General features: G+C 42.5%; 1 protein-coding gene across 2 annotated transcripts in view; it reads left to right on the top strand.

The window, feature by feature from the left end:
* The window catches only part of LOC134347846 (MORC family CW-type zinc finger protein 3-like), a 109625-nt gene that overhangs the window by 34394 nt on the left and 53981 nt on the right, over positions 1-21250 (top strand). For both annotated transcript variants that reach the window (XM_063050337.1, XM_063050336.1), the window contains exons 3-10: positions 3146-3278; positions 5835-6049; positions 8281-8425; positions 9528-9684; positions 11638-11766; positions 16389-16508; positions 16611-16708; positions 20368-20463. In XM_063050337.1, the coding sequence (XP_062906407.1) occupies positions 3146-3278; positions 5835-6049; positions 8281-8425; positions 9528-9684; positions 11638-11766; positions 16389-16508; positions 16611-16708; positions 20368-20463 (1093 nt within the window). The remainder of the gene's footprint in view (positions 1-3145; positions 3279-5834; positions 6050-8280; positions 8426-9527; positions 9685-11637; positions 11767-16388; positions 16509-16610; positions 16709-20367; positions 20464-21250) is intronic.

Raw genomic sequence — 21250 nt, forward strand, 5'->3', positions numbered from 1 at the left:
GCATCTGTAGGACGAGGTGCAGTCGACGTTTCAGGCCGAGACCCTTCGTCAGGACTAACTGAAGGAAGAGTGAGTAAGGGATTTGAAAGTTGGAGGGGGAGGGGGAGATCCAAAATGATAGGAGAAGACAGGAGGGGGAGGGATAGAGCCAAGAGCTGGACAGGTGATAGGCAAAAGGGGATACGAGAGGATCATGGGAGAGGAGGTCCGGGAAGAAAGACGGGGGGGGGGGGAGACCCAGAGGATGGGCAAGAGGTATATTCAGAGGGACAGAGGGAGAAAAAGGAGAGTGAGAAATTTGAGGGCAGGGTGAAAGTTGGAGGCAAAGCTAATGAAGTCAACAAGCTCAGCATGCGTGCAGGAAGCAGCGCCAATGCAGTCATCGATGTAGCGAAGGAAAAGTTGGGGACGGATACCAGTATAGGCTTGGAACATGGACTGTTCCACAAAGCCAACAAAAAGGCAGGCATAGCTGGGACCCATATGGGTGCCCATGGCTACACCTTTAGTTTGGAGGAAGTGGGAGGAGCCAAAGGAGAAATTATTAAGAGTAAGGAATAATTCCGCTAGACAGAGGAGAGTGGTGGTAGAGGGGAACTGGTTAGGTCTATGTTTATGCAGAACTGACTATTTGGTAACTATGTATGAGTAAATTCCTTACTTGCAAGATCAGTTGCCATTCACAATTAAAGTGTTAAAAGTCAATAGAAATTACAAGCTTTCAAAAATGAAAATTTGAAGTTGATACTTTAGGTGGTGTGTGCGTGTTTTGCATCTTTTTGTTATATTTTTATCTCATCTCCAGAAAGTGTAAACTGCTATACAAAGGGAAGCTATGCCCTTCAAAGACCCTGCTTGCTTGGCTTGTCTGCGTTCCCATCTGTAATTTTTCCTTGCAACACACATGAAATGCTGGAGGAACTCAGCAGGACTGGCAGCATCTATGGAAAGGAGTATAGTCGATGATTTGGGACTGGATAAAAAAATATCGGCCCAGTTCAGAGGCGACGCAATTGGTAATTGCCTCTGATCTGGGCCGACATTTACGTGCTGGGCGGCACCTAATTAATTAGCTTGTTTATTTCGGCTTTTTTCTTAAAGACGTGCTAGGTGCCTCCCAGCTACTGCTACATTCTCAGCGAATCGGTATCTGTCCGCGCCCGGGGGTTGGGGTGGTGGGACACTGGGGTGTCATCTCATCGTCGATCAGGGCAGGCAGGTCATCTTTTTCTATGTCTGCTTGCCTCGATTTGGAAGGTCGAGGTTCGTCATCAGCGGTGGCTGATGTGGAAGGCTTGAGAAACGACTGTATGCTTGACTGCTAGCCTCGCTCATTTTTCTATCATACAGTTCTTTGAAAACCATCTTGCAATTATGCCCTAAACTGACGTACCCTTTCAAAATTAAAGTCGTACTTTATCATTGCAGCGAAAATCTCACACAGTTGCTTCACGTTCAGTTCCTGGATGACTTCACTTTCAGTCTGTTTGCTACTGCATTTGGTTTTGATTGTTATCCTTTCCTCTTCCAATTGCATCAGCTCTTCATCTCTCTATTCTTGGTTATGGGATGCCAAAACCTCTTCAACATCATCTTCGTCAACTTCCACAAGCCAAACTCACTTTGTCCTTACTTCGTTCACCATGGTCGAAACGCTTAATTATGTCTAGTTTTACGCTAAGTTGCAACACCCTTACGAGTTCTTTAGGGCTTTTCCGATACCTTAGAACTTCTTACTAACGGCTGCTCACAGGCACGTGTTTAAGCAGTGCCGGCGAGAATGCTGTTCCGAATCTGGGGGAGAGCGGCTGCTCGGGGTGGGCGCTGCTTTTTTCTCGCGCGCTGCCTTTTATTGTGCGCTGTTTTTTTGCGCGCTGCTTTTTTCGTAACAGTGAAAACACCTTCCGTTAGCGAAAACAGGTAACTAATGTAGGTCTTTCGTAACAGTGAGGTTTCATAAAGCAAACATTCGAAAAGCGGGGCACGCCTGTATTTCATTTCCAAAATATTAAAAAAAAAGGATATATTGCTGAGGTTTTATAATGTATTGGTCAGACCGCACTTGAGATTTTTAAGTGCCTTTGGGCCCTTTATCTAAGAAAGGATGTCCTGGCATTGGAGAGGATCCAGGTGATGTTTACGAGAATGATCTGGGAGTGAAAGGGTTAATGTATGAGGAGCGTTTGATGGCTCTGGGCCTGAATTGGCTGTAGTTTAGAAGAATGAGGGGGGAATCTCGTTGAAACCTATCGACTATTGAAAGGCCTAGATAGAGTGGATGTGGAGAGGATGTTTCCTATAGTGGGGTAGTCTTGGACAGAGGCACAGCCTCGGAATACAAGAACATCCCTTTAGAACAGTGATCAGGAGGGATTTCTTCAGCCCGAGGGTGATGAATCTGTGGAGTTTGTTGCGATAAGTGGATGTGGAGGCCAAGTCATTGGATGTGTTTAAGGCAAGAGGTTGATAAATTCTTGATTAGTCAGGGCATGAAGGGATATGGGAGAAGGCAGAACATTTAGGCTGAGAGGGAAATGGATCAGCCATGATGAAATGGCGGAGCAGACTTGATGGGCCAAATGGCCTAATTCTGCTGCTGTATCTTATGGTCCAATGGTTACAGTGAGAAGTTAGAATGAGATTGAAAGGAATGTACTGTAAATCGGCTATGATTGAATGGTGGAACAGGCTTGATGGGCTAAATGGCATAATTCTGCACTTTTGTCTTGTGGTCATACTTTGTAGAATCAGAGAGTGTATAGGCCACAATTTTGAAGTAAATAGGTGTCCTTTCTTCTGCTTCAGGGTAAATAAGTACTTCTTCCTTTGAACTGAATATGGACTCGTATGTGATTTCCTTTTCTATAAGCCTTGGAAGAAAATCTACATAATTGGGAAGCTCAAATCATATAATAGTAACACTCAGTTATCCTGGATGCTCTTTACAATATCCCTAGATTCCGTCATTGAAATTAATTAGCTATTTCCAGTTCTCACCAATGAATCTTAATCCTTTCTTCACTTCATATGAGAGATTTTGAACAAAATTGTTCTAAATCTTGGTTTTTTGGAATAATTCTAACTGGTACACAAGAAGCATCTGAAGAGAATTTATATGAATTCATTTCTTGTTTTTTATTTCTAGATAACGCATATGATCCTGATGCAAATGCAAAGCAGTTGTGGATTGATAAGGCCTTTATAAAAGGACATATTTGCTTGACATTCACTGACAATGGCCAGGGGATGAATCAAGAGAAGTTACACAAAATGTTGAGGTAAGTTGTCAATTAGAAATAGATGAACATTTGAACAGAGCAGCTTTAAATTATGAGCAGTAGAACTCTACATCATATAATAGTATGCATTTGTGGTTCCTGTTTTCACCAGATCAAATGCAAAATACTGCAGATGTGTTGAATTAATGAATAGCTCAAATGTAATAAGCCACCTTTCCAAGGATCGTCACCATATCATGGATTACAGTTAATAGACCGTTGGTTAATGGGGCAGCAGATTATTTGGGACAACTTTTAAAGAAATAGTGGGAATTCTTTTTGTTTATTTGGAACACTATGCAGCTTAATTGGGGCAGGAGATTATAGCTGAACAGTTTCTAACTAGTGTCAGCCATGTGCACTGTGTGACCATTAGACCCTACATCGTGCTTACAGCAAACAGTATTTAAATAGCATCAGTTGGATGTTCAAAAACTAGTGACTTTTGTCACTGACCATTGGTGAGAAATAAGCAGTAAGGAGATTCAGGACTATTTTGCTCACTCTGATTGCAAGATTTTAGGCTTGGAGATGCCAAGAATGACCGGGAGTGAAAGTGAAACAATTTCACTGCTTCAGCAAGCTAGGAACTATGAAGAATTTGAAGGTATTGACAATTATCTTGAATGTTACAATGAAAATGAAGATTTGAAGGATGCAATCATCTGTAGCACTATATGAAGGCAGTCCATTATTTGTACTGGGTGCCAGTGCTGATTTTGCTCATTATAGTTAATCAAAAGGACTTGACAGCCTACACTGGTTGAATTCCTCTGTCAATACAAAGTTTTATAGTTCTGTAGTAGTATTGATAGTGTTCTAATTTGTTCTGTGTTCTATTTAAATACATAATTTATTGCTCTGTTAAATGGTAGCTTGTCTTTTTTATACCTTTTTAACTATTTCCATGAAAATTCAGCTAATTGGTTCAGTGGCTTAATTGGGTCAAAATGTACTTTTCTCAATGTGTCCCAATTAACCAGAATATGCTGTATATAAAGATCAAATTATATAATTAGTGAAAAAAAGAAAAAATAATGGTAATGTAGTGTACATGAGTTCATTCCTCATTCAGTAATCTGATGGCAGAGGGGTAGAAGCTATTCCCGAAATGTTGAGTGTGTGTCTTCAGGCTCCTGTACCTCAGCAGTCCCCAACCACCGGGCCGCAAAGCATGCGCTTTTGAAGATGTCCTCAATGCCCCAGCAAATAAAAATTTGCATCCCATGTATTACCTTCAACACCTTACTGCAGAGAGTTGTGGACACAGCTCAGCACATCACGAAAGCCAGCCTTCCATCTGTGGGCTCTGTCTATACATCTTACTGCCTTGGTAAATCAGCCAATGTAATCAAAGACCCCTTTCACCCCTGACTCCATCCTCCCATTGGGCAGAAGATACAAAAGCCTGTAAATATGTATCAACAGGCTCAAGGACAGCTTCACTCCCACTGTTAAAGACTATTGAATTGACATTTTTTCAATCAGATGGACTCTGTACCTCATCTATCTTGCGTGGTCTGGCACTTTATTGTCTGCTTTCACTACGCTTTCTCTGTAACTGTTAGAATCAGAATCAGGTTTATTGTCCCAGATAGAAGTCGTGAACTCTGTATTCTGCATATTGTAATTGCTTTTTCCCTCGTACTGGTGTGATGAAATGATCTGTATGGATGTTGTGCAAAATAAAGTTTTTCACCATATGTTGGTGCATGTAACAATAATAAACTAATTTAATCTGTGCTGCTGAGATGTTAAAGGGTTAATTTTGTGTGCTGACATGCAAGAAATTAGATGTTAAACTATGTTGTGTATTGTTCTCTAAAAATACTAGACAAAGGTTTAAGTAAAGAATGCCTGATGAGGCAATGTCCTAAAGCAGGTTCTTAGAAGTAAATGGGAACTATCCATGCTAAGCAGCTTCTTAGAACAATGATTCGCTAATGATCAATTACCTTACAAGTACCTTATGTTACTGTTGCTGGGCAAGTAATGAAGAAATTGCACAATTGCTTAGCAAGTGTACGCGACTATATGTGTATAAAAGAGCCATGCTTGTACAAGTAATTAGAGACCCCGATGCAGACTCCAAGAGAGTGCTGAAGGAGGGTTCTCTCCAGTAGCAAGCTACTAATAAAAAACGCTTTTGCTTTATCTTCCGTAGTACTGTGTTCTTGCATCAGGTAATGGGTAATAATTAGAAGTAAGGTTTAACACTGCCATCTTCAGGATTCTTTGGACTTGTACACCAAGTTTCCTTTGTTCTTCAATAATCAGACATAGCATTCATGGTATTTGTCCCATCATTGATGACCCAACATAAATTATTTCACATGTATCATGCTTCTATTTCCTCTGCTCTATTCAACTTACCAGCTAAGCAGTATCTTCCTCCCCATCAACAACACTCATTTTTATTTCTTTAAGAATTTTAATGTTGCAATTCATGATTTTGTTTACACGTTGTATTGTATTTGAGACCATGCGAGTTTATAGTTTAATTTTAACACGAGTTCTTCTGATTTTGAGTTTGATAAATCTTTTTTCTCTTTCCAGCTTTGGATTCAGTGAGAAAGTTGCACTGAAAGGGCATCCTCCAGTGGGACTTTATGGCAATGGCTTCAAATCTGGGTCGATGCGTCTGGGAAAAGATGCAATAGTTTTCACAAAAAATGGAGAAGGCTGCAATATAGGCTTCTTGTCTCAGACTTACCTTAACGAAGTGAAAGCAGAAAATGTTTTAGTACCAATTATTTCATATAGCCTGAATAATATCCTTTTCTTAAAATTTATTCTTTATTTGAAAGAACTCAAAATTCAGGGTATTGCACTTCAAGCATTCTTTTTCTATTGGTCTTAATACCTACTTACTACAGAGTGAGAGAGTTGGGTCGTGTCTGTTGAATTGGTTACTAGAATGTATGCAACAATTGTTGGAAAATGAACAAAGTTCAAAGTAAATTTATATCGAAATACATATATATCACCATATACAAACCTGAGATTAATTTTTTAGTGGGCATACTTCGTAAGTCCAATAACCATAATAGAATCAATGAAAGACTATACCAACAGAACAGATAGCCAGTGTGTGTGCCAAAGACAACTAACTGTGCAAATACAAAAAGAAAGAAATAAAAGCAAAAATAATAAATAAATAAACGATAGATATCGAGGAGATGAGATGAAGAGTCCTTGAAAGTGAGTCTATAGTTGTGGGAACAGTTCAGTAATGGGGCAAGTGAACTTGAGTGAAGTTATTTTCTCTGGTTCAAGAACCCAGTGGCTGAGGGGTGATAACTGTTCCTAAGCCTGATGGTGTGAGTCCTGAGGCTTCTGTACCACCTTCCTGATAGCAGCAGTGAGAAGAGATCATGACTTGGGTGGTGGGGGTTCCTGATGGTGGGTGGTGCTTTCCTACGACCATGCTCCATGCTGATGGACATTGCTGTTTCCGTACCAGGCTGTAATGCAGCCAGTCAGTATACTCTCCACCACAGATCTATAAAAGTTTGTCCGTGTTTTAGATATCATGCCAAGTCTTCACAAACTCCTAAGGAAGTACAGGCATTGTTATGCTTTCTTGATAATTGCACTTAATGTGCTGTGCCCAGGATAAGTCCCCTAAAATGATAACACCGAGGTATTTTACGTTTCTGACCATTTCCACCTCTGATCCCCCTATGAGGACTGGCTCATGGACTTCTAGTTTCATCCTTCTGAAGTCAATAATCAGCTCCTTGGTCTTGCTAACATTGAGTAAGAGATTGTTGTGGCATCCCTCAGCCTGATTTTCAGTCCCCCTCCTATATATTGATTTATCACCACCTTTGACTTGGCCCACCATGGCAAACTTAATTATGGCATTGGAGCTGTGTTTAGCCACAGTCATAAGTGTAAAGCGAGTAGAGCGGGGGGCTAAGCACACAACCTTCTGGTGCACCTGTATTGATGGAGATTGTAGAAGAAATGTTGCCAATCTGAACTGACTGGGGTCTGCAGGTGGAGAAATCAGGGATCCCAATTGCACAAGGAGGCACTGAGGACAAGATCTTGAAACTTATTATTTAGTTTTGAGGGGATAATAGTATTGATTGCTGAGCTGCAGCTGATAAAGAACATTGAGATGTATGCTGTCCAGATGTTCCAGGGTTGAGTGAAGAGCCAGTGAGATGGCATCTGCTGTGGACCTGTTGTGCCAGTAGACAAATTGTTCGCTTGGTATCTGTGTTATTTTATGGCTATGGAAAATGTACTGCATGTTGCACATGAATTCTCATTGCATCACCAATATGTAATTTGTTGTTGGTCTGAAGACTTCTTCACATTTGTCAGACAATGATATATTTAGTTTTATCTTGCCAGTTTACCATTTAACTCCTCCTAGAGAGAATGAATTCTTGTTAATATGGTTCTATGAATAATGGATGTCTTACACACTTATAGCACTGTAATAGAATTTTACATTTCAGATTTATAATTTTATAAGTTGCATAGATGGTAACAGTCTTAAGAGATTGTAACGTTTCGCTTAATATTTGTACTTCATTAAGAACAATCTGCTATGTTGCTCCAAGATTCATACTGGGTTCTGATAAAGGGTCTCGGCCCTAAATGTTTATTCCTCTCCATCGGTGCTGGCTGATCTGCTGAGTTCATCCAGCATTTTGTGTGTGTTGCTCTGGCGACTCAGATTATCCTCATTTACTGCCAGGTTCAATGGGAAAGAAGGCAGAGTATTTTCTACTTTGTTATCACAGCAAGTTTATTTTCATTAACCTTTGAAGCATTTTCAATTTAAGAAATATTGTTAAATGTCTTGGTGCAAGACAGCTCCATGTAGCGATCAGGATTTGGCTTGATTCAATGCTTATGCATTATTTTCTATTTGCTCTTGATATTCAAAGATTTGATCCTAATTAGATAAAGTAAAAATAAGGTTGTTTGAATTAAATATGGCAGTATATTTGAATATGATTTTATTCCTTAACACAACTTTTACAAAAGCTTTTATCTGAAGACATGCAATTAAGCTTGAAAGCAATTTTGTCCTCTTCTTTATTCAACACTGAAAAGGAGCTACTAGCAGAGCTGGAAGCTATTCCTTACAGAAGAGGAACAAGGATTATAATTTGGAACATAAAACAGTAAGAATGGTTTTAACTGGTGCGTGAAACTAATTTTTTTTGTAAGGAGAAGAGGTGAAAGGTCATTGATGTTAACTCTTGTTTCGCGCGCTTACTCCTCAATCATACTTTATTTTACTTGTGCACAAGGAGAACAGCTTGGCCTGTCACCACACTGTACTGAAGGCAGGACAGAAATGGTTTCTCAGTTTCAGACGTTGAACATTTGTGTATGTTTGAATTCCAAGATCAATCCCCATTCGCAATAAAGGTGTTAAAAGTCAATAGAAACTACTGCCCCTTGGTGTGAACATAGTATTCTCCAACTTCGGGTAATTCCCTACCCCTCCCTTCCTCTATCCCTGTTTCACTTTGCCCCCTCCCCCAGCTGCCTATAACCTCCCTCATGGTTCTGCCTCCTTCTACTACCCATTGTTTTCATGCCTAGGACATTGATGCTTCCCCTCCCCCACCCCTTTGTCTTTCAAATTACTGATCTTTCAACCGAACCTACAATCATTCTTCAAATCCTTTCCCCTCCTTCATTCTTCAGTCCTGACGAAGGGTTCCGGCCCGAAACGTCGTCTGTACCTCTTCCTAGAGACGCTGCCTGGCCTGCTGCGTTCACCAGCAGCTTTGATGTGTGTTGCAGAAACTACTGATGATACTTTGAAGTTAGTAAAGCAATTGTCCTTAGTTGTTAAGTGCACTTCACATCCCTCCATCATGTTCTTATCCCGTCTGTCGCCGCCACCCTCTATTGTGTAAATGGCGGCTACGTTCTTCAAAGAAAAGGTCTCACTTTTGAGGCTCCACTTGTCTGGCTTGACTACACACTGCCGCAGACATCCTTCCTTACCTCATCTGCAGTAAGCAGGGATGGATCTGTTGGTCTCACTTAGGAGTCCTCACTTGCTTAGGTTGAGTAGAACTGCCCCAGCAATCTTGCCTGGATGTTGTCTTCAACCTTTGCCTTACCACAACTCTGACATCTCCACAGATGTTACCTAACCTACTGGTTATTTCTAGTATTTTCTGTTTTTAATTCAAATATGGGGGAAAAAAGTTAATTTTAAGTTGAAGATTGTGTATTCAAGATTTAATGGAGGTATTTTATTTCTAGAACCAAGGAAGGAAAGCCAGAGTTTGACTTTGAATCCGACAAGTATGATATCAGAATCCCTGAAGATATTTTAAGTGACATTGCAGAGAAGAGAAAATACAAAAGGCAGGATCGGATGGATCACCTTGTGCCCATTGAAAGTGATTATTCATTACGAGTAAGTTAATTTTCCTTGCATATGTACTTGCAAATAATAAATTTACAAAATCAGATAGTTCTTGGCTATAGCAACACACATCAAAGTTGATGGTGAACGCAGCAGGCCAGGCAGCATCTCTAGGAACAGCTACAGTTGACATTTCAGGCCGAGACCTTTCATGAGGACTAACTGATGAAAGAGCTAGTAAGAGATTTGAGAGGGGGAGGGGGAGATCCAAAATGATAGGAGAAGACAGGAGGGGGAGGGACAGAGCCAAGAGCTGGACAGGTGATTAGCAAAAGGGATATGAGAGGATCATGGGACAGGAGGCCCAGGGAGAAGGAAAAGGGGGAGGGGGGAAAAACCCAGAGGAGGGGCAAGGGGTATGGTCAGAGGGAGAAAAGGGAGATAGAGAGAGAAAGAATGTGTGTGTATATAAATAAACTGATGGGGTACGATGGGGAGGTGGGGCATTAGCGGAAGTTAGAGAAGTCAATGTTCATGCCATCAGGTTGGAGGCTACCCAGATGGAATAAAAGGTGGTGTTCCTCCAACCTAAGTGTGGCTTCATCTTTACAGTAGAGGAGGCTGTGGATAGACACATCAGAATGGGTACAGTAGAGGAGGTTTTCTCCCTCTCTCCCTCTGACTATACCCCTTGCCCCTCCTCTGGGTTCCCCCCCTCCCCCTTTTCCTTCTCCCTGGGCCTCCTGTCCCATGATCGTCTCATATCCCTTTTGCCAATCACCTGTCCAGCTCTTGTCTCCATCCCTCCCCCTCCTGTTTTCTCCTATCATTTTGGATATTCCCCTCCCCCTCTCAAATCTCTTCCTAGTTCTTCCTTCAGTTAGTCCTGACGAAAGGTCTCGGCCCGAAATGTCAACTGTACCTCTTCCTAGAGATGCTGCCTGGCCTGCTGCGTTCACCAGCAACTTTGATGTGTGTTGCTTGAATTTCCAGCATCTGCAGAATTCCTCGTCTTGGCTATAGCATGTCAGATAAATCTTATCACCACAGCATTGCTTTATTTCTGATTACGTTGGACAGAACAGAATTTTCCTGCTTTGCCATTTTCTAGTATCTGGTTTTTAAGCACATACTGTCAAAGAACAGGGTAGCTGGCACTTGTGAATATCACAGTCTGAAAGTTTCTGCTCAAGTTGGATGTCATTCTGACTTTAATCACCTCGCTCTTCATTTCTCTGTCTGAATTCCCTTACTTAAAGATACAGTTCACCAAAAGACTTATCTTGAGGGAATGGAAATCACCCTCTCCTCCTTCCTTTTGGAGATGGATGGCTGACATGATCTCAGTCATACAGATGGAGAGAACCAATTCAATTATAAAATTTTGGGCTATCTGGGATCCATTTCTTGCCTACCTAGATGAGGCCAGGGGCAGAAGAACAGTAGGAGCAACTCTACAATAGTTTATAAAAACAACATACCAATTCCTTGTTAAGGGCAATTAATGATGAGTGATAAATTCTGTTGTGCCAGCAATAGCTGCTTGTTACTGATTTTAAAACAAGTCAGATTTAGGTTCATTTATTTATCACGTGTATATTTATTGAAATACAAGTGAAATGTGTTGTTTGCCTTAACGACCAATACAACCTAAGAATGTGCTGGGGGCAGCCCTCAGGTGTCACCACTCATTCCAGTGACAAAATAGCATGCCCACAAAGTTAAGCAGAACTACAGACAACACACCAACCAAACAACAACAGCAAAACAAGCCCTGTTCCACCTTCCCACCCACCCACCCACCCACACTGTCTTCCAACCACATGACTGGTCTCAGTCAATCAACTTCTGATGGAGAAAATAACTTTGTAATTTATCCTAGCATTGAGTTATTCCACTTGTTAATTTATTTTGTGTAATAATTTGAAACATAGAATTGATATTCACTGAAATTTGTTTTGGCAAATGACTTGAAGCTAAATCAGTGTTGCAATTTGTTTTCAGGCTTATTGCAGTATTTTGTATCTGAAGCCACGCATGCAAATAATTCTGCGGGGAAAGAAAGTGAAAACACAACTTGTTTCCAAAAGCCTTGCACATATTGAACATGACGTATACAGACCATCAATCATTGTATCTTCTTTTGCAAATATCTTTTAATTTAAGTGATTCTTATGTAACATGTCTTAATGTTATTACAATCAGAATCAGGTTTAATATGACTGGCAATGTTGGGAAGTTTGTTAACTTTGCAGCAGCAGTACAATGCAGTACATGGTAATATATTTTTTAAAACCTGTGAATTACCTGTGTGTGTGTATGATTGTATATATATATATATATATGTGTATGTATACATACACACACACACACACAATATATAGTTTATATATATATTAAATAGCTGAATTAAAATAAGTACTGCAAAAACAGAAAAGTAGTGATGTAGTGTCATGGGTTCAGTGTCCATTTAGGAATCAGATGGCAGAGGGGAAGAAGCTGTTCCTGAATCACTGAGTGTGCGCCTTCAGGCTTCTGTACCTCCTTCCTGATGGTGGCAGTGAGAAGAGGACATGACCTGGATGGAGGGGGTCCTTAATGATGGATGCCACCTTTTTGAGGCACCACTAAAATCACTAGATGGCTCAGAGAAAAGAGGAGCATAAATGTGTTGGCACCATATTACAAAATGTCACAGAGATCAGCCTTCAGTCTTGTTAGTTTATATAATTAACTTGGTGGAAGGGAACAATGGTATGATTGCTGGATTTGTCACTGACATAATGGTATATAGGATTGTAGGTTATGAAAAGGAATCTAGTAAAAGGATACTGATAGGCTAAGTGAGTGGGAAAAGAGAAATGAAGTACCCTAAAATCGTGTGGGAACAAAGTATATACACACCCACACCCCCCCTCCGCCCCCCAAGGAAAAAGCCAATACGATACCCAACACCCTTGACTCTGTGCGGGCACGGCTGTTATGATATTAGGGACGATACCCACACCCCTAACCCTATTCAATGCACAACTCACCAATGGCAGGGTGGTCCCTCGGAGGTAGCAAAAAAAAAGAGAAAAGGTCAAGCACACGTGTCTTCCTTTATAGTGCAGCAGGGCTGATGAGTCCAGCCCAGGTGATTCAAAGGGAAGCCAATGGCTTGGTGCCAGCAGAGTTAAGCTGATTACAAAAGCCAATTGCCCGAGGTCAAGTACAAGGCTAATTAAAGGGGCCAATGGTTAGGTGTGCATTGATGGGTGAGGAGGGGTCTAACCTTGATTGGCAGGTAGCATGTCTTTCGACCAGGCAAATGGGCAGTGCTGTCATGTGACCGTCACGACCCCTTCAATACAGTCCACCCCACTGACGAAGCAATACATAACGCCACTGTGGACCAGGCTGCCCAGATATGCCGCGCCACCACTTCCCCACCAGCAACCGACCTCAGTGTGCTTGCTGTATGGGCACACCGCAAAGGTGGCCATCTAGGGGCCGACAGTACATGGCATTGGGCAGAGCAATTTGGGGTCGCCCTCACACTAGATCAATGTAAGACCTCTGTTGCCAACTGCCCCATCTGCCAACATTGTCCTGCTAACTGGCACACTCCCCATCCCCCAACTTAGAAAACACCGAACCCCCCCCCCCCGAGACCGAGGACTCGGGGAGAGTATGGATACGACGGCCACAAGGTCCCCCTCGGAAGGGAGAAGTTCTTGCATGCGGTCCAGGTGACACCCGTTGGGTGGCAATTTTGGGTAAAACTGACTTGTCCACATACCTGACGAGAATGAGTCTGTTCCTCACCCCCGCCACCCCCTACAGGACAATGGCATTACTCCAGTCATCCCTCCTGGTCACTGCGATGATTGGCTTCGGGACAGCTACCAACACCTTCCTCAGGGTCGCTTACAAATTCGCCAGTGGCATCAGCAGATCGGACTGCTGGATCTGCACGTAAACCCCAGCACATGCTGATGACGCCCTGCCACTCACACCGATCCCCTGGATGACTCTGAAATGAACTGTTTACAGAGACTGTATGCTCCTGTGGGTTTTGGTATATCTGTTTGGGGGGGGCCCCTATTGGCAGTCCCCCACCACTCCCCTCACCACTACATAACATCTCTTCCAGCGATCTCCGATGGAGTGAGTGCTTCAGGAACTGGTATCTCCCTCCCTACAATTTGACCTTCACCCAAGTCCCAAATCTCAGGGTTATCCCTCAGCCAGAGAGCAGACCCAGGGAATATTGGTGCAGGCTCCAAAATGAGCGCAGTTCCAACCTTGCAGTTGGCCACAGCGACTGTGAGCAAGACTGGTGTCCGGGCGTCCCAGTGACCACTGCCGATGGTGCCGTTAAGCTGGGGGCTCCCCGGACTTTGAACGGGACCCACTGGATTTGCAGCCACCGCACCTACCTGTGGCTCCCCGCGAGCTGGTACGGTTGTTGCTTTCCAGTGTATGTGTTGCCCTTCATCCATCCCCTGAACGACCTGCCGGAGCACCCGGCATACAGCGGCCACCGGGACAAGAGGGCCATTACGGAGGCGGGGAGGTTCTGGGATCATAGCCTTTCCCAGGTATGGCATGGCCTGATTGTCCCGTGAGGTGATCCTGATGACCAGTGTGCTTGAGATGCTGGCCAACGAAACGGCAGTGCTACTGCAACACACCGAAGATGCCTTCACCCGAACGGCGGCGGAGCTGGCGGCCGTCAGGATGGTCGCCCTGCAGAATCGACTGGCCCTGGACTACCTACTCGCGGCTGATGCTGGTACCTGTGCAGTACTGTGATTGGTAAGAAGTGCTGCACGTTTATCCCTGATGAGTCAAGTAACATCACCCACTTGGCTGCTCACATTTAGGACTCGGTGGCTAAAATTCAAAATCAAGGGACCAGCTCCTCCAGCATGACACCTCATGGAGAAACTGGTGGCCGTTTGGGTCCCTGGAGGAGTGGTGGGCAACTGTCATCCACTGGTCGATGGCACTCATTCTCGTTATTATCGCTGTTTGTATACTATGTTGTGCTTGCCAAATTCTTAAGAGCACGTCTGCCTTTCTTTAGTTCAATATAGTCACGATTAGTGTTAACCTTAGAAATAGTTAATATATCTTCCATGAAGATATATTACTTTCCTTCTCACTGTGTTACATGTAATGCTTGACGAGTGCTGTGGCTTCTGAGGGGTGGACTGTATTGGAGGGGTCGTGACTGTCACGTGACAGCACTGCCCACTACCTGGTTGGAAGACACACCATCTGCCAATCAAGGTTTGACCCTCCTCGCACATCAATGCACACCTAACCATTGGCCCCTTTAATTAGCCTTGCACTTGGCCTTGGGCAATTGGCCTTTGTAATCAGCTTAACTCTGCTGGCACCAAGCCATTGGCTTCCCTGTGAATCACCTGGGCTGGACTCATCAGCCCTGCTGCACTATAAAGGAAGACACGTGTGCTTGACCTTTTCTCTTTTTTTTGCTACCTCCGAGGGACCACCCTGCCATTGGTGAGTTGTGCATTGAATAGGGTTAGGGGTGTGGGTATCGTCCCTAATATCATAACAGCCGTGCCTGCACAGAGTCAAGGGTGTTGGGTATCGTATTGGCTTTTTCCTTGGGGGGCGGGGGGGGGTGGTGTGTGCGTGTACTTTGTTCCCATGCGATTTTATTCATTGTCCACGTGTTTTATTGCTGATCTGACTACTGTAAATTGTGTGTGTGTGCGTGTTGCTTCTGTTGCCATTTTCCCATGTTTGCCTTCTGTAAGTAAAACCCTTTACTACCAAGACTGTGTTCAGAGTCCTCACCCTTGACACCTATTGAATCTGTTTCCTCACTTACAACACCTCATCTAAGATGGAAATGACTTTTTTCCTGAAGTGAGAATCTTTCGAGCTCTTTCTCCAAAAAAAGTGGAAGAGAAGTATTAGAACATTTTTTAAGATACGGGTAGATAGGTGGGTAAGGAAATACAGAGTTAAAGTTGCAGTCGATCAGTCATGCTTTAATTGGATGTTGGAGTGGAGTGTCCACTTGCTTATTCATGTATTGAGTCTTTCTGTTCCTCAGGTTATAGTAAAGTGACTGCCAAAATTCTTTTTACGGTTTTGCCTCAGATGGCTGTGGAGGCCAAGTCTTTGAATATATTTAAAATGGAGGTTGAAAGATTCTTGATTAGTCAGGATGTCAACTGTTATGGGGAGAAGGCAAGTGAATGGGGTTGAGAGAGATAATTTGGTCTTGATGGAATAGCAGAGCAGACTTGATGGGGCCAAATGGTCTCATTCTGCACCTATGTCTGATGCTGTTATAGCTGCTGCTGCATTGTTGGCATGTGTAGTACCCAGATAAGCATTGTTACTGTCTGGTAATGGATTAAAAATATTTTGCATCTTAAATCGTACCCATTTCTTTTATTTTCAATCTGCCACAAATTGTGGTTGTAGTCGATATCTATCTATCTATGTGTTCATTTTTTGGTATAATTCAAACTCTTCTTGAAGACTGTTAACATACAATTTACTTAAACTGATGGAAAGGAAATGCAGGAAGATGATGAGACAGGTCCCAGAAGAATCTGTGCTAAATTTCATTACTATTGTTGAAGATTAGTGTAACTTCAGCCATAAACTTGCACTGCTTTTGTTTTAACCTGAAGTATGCAAAAGAGCATGAAGGCAATGGCTGCTTATTGTTAATTTCTATTATAATTATCACTGGACTGTAGTTTCCTTAACGTTCTTTGAAGGGGAAAAACATAAAGATAACCTTTGGCTTCAATTGGAGAAACAAAGAACATTATGGGATAATGATGTATCACAAAAATCGTCTGATTAAATGCTATGAGAAAGTTGGTTGTCAGCTTCGAGTAAGTGTATTCATAACTTTTCAACATCCATCACTATTTGAAATTATTGTCTTTATTTGACATCAAAGCCTAAAATAATACTGTTGTTATATTCCCTCTCAGGCAAATGAAGTGGGAGTGGGTGTCATAGGAGTCATTGAGTGTGACTTTCTCACACCCACACACAATAAACAAGACTTTGATTATTCAAATGAATACAGGTAAGAAGAAATTTGTAATGTGTAATATATTTACCAGTGATCTTTAATCTAACAGATCACTTGAAATATTTTCATGAGTGAGTGCATTTTGAGCTTACTGGCATTGATTCTGTGATTTGAGTGTATGTTAGCCTCTCATCTGTGACTGACTGGATCCTGCTGTTTCTCAGTGATTTTGTTGTAATTAGGAAGTAAATTATTAAATATTCAGCAGATTAGACAACATTGACGGACAGATGGTGGCTATATTAGAACATAGAACATAGAATAATACAGCACAGTACAGACCCTTCGGCCCACAATATTGTGCCGGCCCTCAAACCCTGCCTCCCATATAAGCCCCCACCTTAAATTTCTCCATATTAGTTTGACAAATATTTACTGAATTGATTAGCAATTCTTTAAAAAAATGCCAGCAGCCTGAAAAATCGTACTTTCTGCAAAGATCCTGCTTAATTTGCTCAGTCCAACCACCATTTTTTTTTAGTTTTCTTTATCCAACTTTTACTATCCGGAATATTTTTCTTCTGTGTATGACTGGTTTGATTTGCCTTTATTATCTATACATCTGTCCATCCATTCAATTGAAATACAGCAGGGAGTAGGCCCTTCTGGCCCTTCGGAGTCACACTGCCCAGAAATCCCCAAATTAATCCTACCTAATTACAAGACAATTTACAATGACCAATTAACGTACCAACCAGTATGTCTTTAGACTGTGGCTGGAAACTGGAGCACCTGGAGGAAACCCATGCAATTGTGGAGAAAACTAACAAACGCCTTACAGATAGTGGTGGGAATTGAACCCAGGTCACTGATACTGTGAAGCGTTGTGCTAACCACTATGCTACCGTCCCACCCTTTGTTTGTCAGTGGTCCCTTCCACCAAGTTAATTATATAAACTAACAAGTTGAGGACTGAACATTGATCTCTGTGGCACGTTGTAATATGGTGCCAACCCATTTATGCTACTGTTTTCTCTGAGCCATCTAGTGATTTTAGTGCTCAAAAAGGCAGCATCCATCAGTAAGGACCTCCACCACCCAGGATGTGCCCTCTTCTCATTGTTAATCTCATCATAAATATTTGCCTATATACTCCAAGTCTTGATGAATTAGCAATGGGCCTTTCTTTTTTTGCAATGAAATTCCTCAAACTTAATTGAAAGCCTTGAGTTTTGTAGTGTTTGGGCATTCTCAGCTGCCACTTGATGGTATACCCTGTGTTAATAGAAACACTGGCAATTCTATCAGCTTTCACTTCCTGTCAAGATGCTCTTGGATGATTAAAGTAAGATTAAAGAGAACATGGGTGGTATTTAGAAAAAAAGAAAATAACCGTGGCTTTCCCTTTATAATGTTCTTAATGCTTCATTAAAGAATTAATAGAACATAGAACATAGAAAAGTACAGCACGGTACAGGCCCTTCGGCCCACAATATTGTGCCGACCCTCAAACCCTGCCTCCCATATAAGCCCCCACCTTAAATTCCTCCATATACCTGTCTAGTAGTCTCTTAAACTTCACTAGTGTATCTGCCTCCACCACTGACTCAGGCAGTGCATTCCACACACCAACCACTCTCTGAGTAAAAAACCTTCCTCTAATATCCCCCTTGAACTTCCCACTCCTTACCTTAAAGCCATGTCCTCTTATATTGAGCAGTGGTGCCCTGGGGAAGAGGCGCTGGCTATCCATTCTATCTATTCCTCTTATTATCTTGTACACCTCTATCATGTCTCCTCTCATCCTCCTTCTCTCCAAAGAGTAAAGCCCTAGCTCCCTTAATCTCTGATCATAATGCATACCTTCTAAACCAGGCAGCATCCTGGTAAATCTCCTCTGTACCCTTTCCAATGCTTCCACATCCTTCCTATAGTGAGGTGACCAGAACTGACACAGTACTCCAAGTGTGGCCTAACCAGAGTTTTATAGAGCTGCATCATTACATCGCGACTCTTAAACTGTATCCCTCAACTTATGAAAGCTAACACCCCATAGGCTTTCTTAACTACCCTATCCACCTGTGAGGCAACTTTCAGGGATCTGTGGACATGTACCCCGAGATCCCTGTGCTCGTCCACACTACCAAGTATACTGCCATTTACTTTGTACTCTGCCTTGGAGTTTGTCCTTCCAAAGTGTACCACCTCACACTTCTCCGGGTTGAACTCCATCTGCCACTTCTCAGCCCACTTCTGCATCCTATCAATGTCTCTCTGCAATCTTTGTCAATCCTCTACACTATCTACAACACCACCAACCTTTGTGTCATCTGCAAACTTGCCAACCCACCCTTCTACCCCCACATCCAGGTCGTTAATAAAAATCACGAAAAGTAGAGGTCCCAGAACAGATCCTTGTGGGACACCACTAGTCACAATCCTCCAATCTGAATGTACTCCCTCCACCACCACCCTCTGCCTTCTGCAGGCAAGCCAATTCTAAATCCACCTGGCCAAACTTCCCTGGATCCCATGCCTTCTAACTTTCTGAATAAGCCTTCCATGTGGAACCTTGTCAAATGCCTTACTAAAATCCGTATAGATCACATCCACTGCACTACTCTCATCTATATGCCTGGTCACCTCCTCAAAGAACTCTATCAGGCTTGTTAGACACGATCTGCCCTTCACAAAGCCATGCTGACTGTCCCTGATCAGACCATGATTCTCTAGATGCCTGTAGATCCTATCTCTAAGAATCTTCCAACAGCTTTCCCACCACAGAAGTAAGGCTCACTGGTCTATAATTACCCGGACTATCCCTACTACCTTTTTTGAACAAGGGGACAACATTCACCTCCCTCCAATCCCTGTGGAATTCCTGTACTCTTCCGTGTTAAAGAGTTGTACAGCACAGAAATAGGTCCTTAAGCCCACTGCAATCATGTTGACCTTTGGCATGCCATTTGCCTTCAATGCTTTCCCTATTTGAGTGTCTATCTAAATTATTTTTAAGCATAGTTGAACTTGGCTCTCTCTGACTAACTCACAATGCAGTGCTGTGTGCAGTAAAGTCTTGTTTCTACAAAATCTGCATTCAAACTCAGACATCCCACCTCTCCTGGAAGTTCTGGGAGTCTCCTGCATATTAATAGTAGCTCCCTGATGCCCACAAATTATATACAATATCACAGAAATCAATTTCTTTGAGAGCGAGAGAGAGAAAGCAAGACAGCGCAAGAGCGACCACGAGAGAGAGAGAGCGAGCGAGAGCGTGCCATGGCAGAGTGTTCCAAAGAAAAGAAAATATAAAACGTATGTCACCCCAGACTACCTTAAAGTGTACCCCTGCCTAATAGGGGTCAAAAATAATGACAGTGTTGCTCGCTGCACTGTTTGCAATAGTGACTTTTCTATTGCCCATGGTGGGTTAAGACTGTAAAAGACACGTTGAGGTGAGTTTAACAGCTGTCATTCGTTCATTGGCATGGCTAACATTATTTAAACTAGCTGGCTAGCTGCTAAGGAGACATAGCTATTGCAGACATCCCACCTCACCTGGAGGTTCCGCGAGTCTCCCCAAATTGATGGTGCTACCTCCCTGAAATGAGTTTTTGCAGGGTGGGATGTCTGCACACTGAATTTATGATGGAGATTTAGAATGGAGTTTATTTCTTCGAATGAACTTTTAATGCTTTATTTCTAAATTAAAGGCTTACAATTCAAGCTGTTGGGCAGAAACTGAGTGATTACTGGAATGAAAAATGCAATAGTAAGCAGTGCAACCCGGGTAATGCTGAAGATTCGCAGTAAGTATTAGCACTACCACTAAAAGTTCAAGGCCTAACTTAGCTGCATATCAGAATCAGGTTTAATATTACTGGCATATGTTGTAAAATTTATTGTTCTGTGGTAGCAGTACATTGAAATACATAATAAAACTATAATTTACAATAAGAAGTAAATATAAAGAAGAAAAATTAATTAAATTAGTGCAAAAAGAGCAAAGAACAATACTGGGGTAGTGTTCATGGGTTCATCGTCCATTCATAAATCTAATGGTGGATGGGAAGAAGCTGTTTCTGAAATGTTGATGGTGTGTGTTCAGGCTTCAGTACCTCCTTGATGGTAGCAGTGAGAGGCTGTGTCCTTGGTGATGGGGGCCCTTAACAATTGATGATGCCTTTTTGAGGAATCACCTTTTGAAGATGTCCTGGATGCTAGGGAGGCCAATGCCAAGGATAGAGCTGACTCACAATTTTCTGCAGCTTCTTCCGATCCTGTACAGTGGCCCCTCCATGCCAGTCGGTGATACAGTTAGAATGCTCTCCATAGTACATCTGTAGAAATTTGCAAGTGTCTTTTGTGGCATATCAATTCTGCTTACACTCTTAATGAAATATAGACACTTCCAAGTGAGGCAACACTTCACTTGTGAGTCTGTTGGGGTCATCTATTGCATCTGGTGCTCCCGGTGCCGCCTCCTCTACATCGGTGAAACCCAACGCAGATTGGGGGACCGCTTCGTCGAGCACCTCCACTCCGTCTGCCACAACAGACAGGATCTCCCAGCAGCCACCCACTTAAACTCTGCTT

The sequence above is a fragment of the Mobula hypostoma genome, chromosome 6 (genome assembly GCF_963921235.1).
Source record: "Mobula hypostoma chromosome 6, sMobHyp1.1, whole genome shotgun sequence".
Lineage (NCBI taxonomy): Eukaryota > Metazoa > Chordata > Chondrichthyes > Myliobatiformes > Myliobatidae > Mobula > Mobula hypostoma.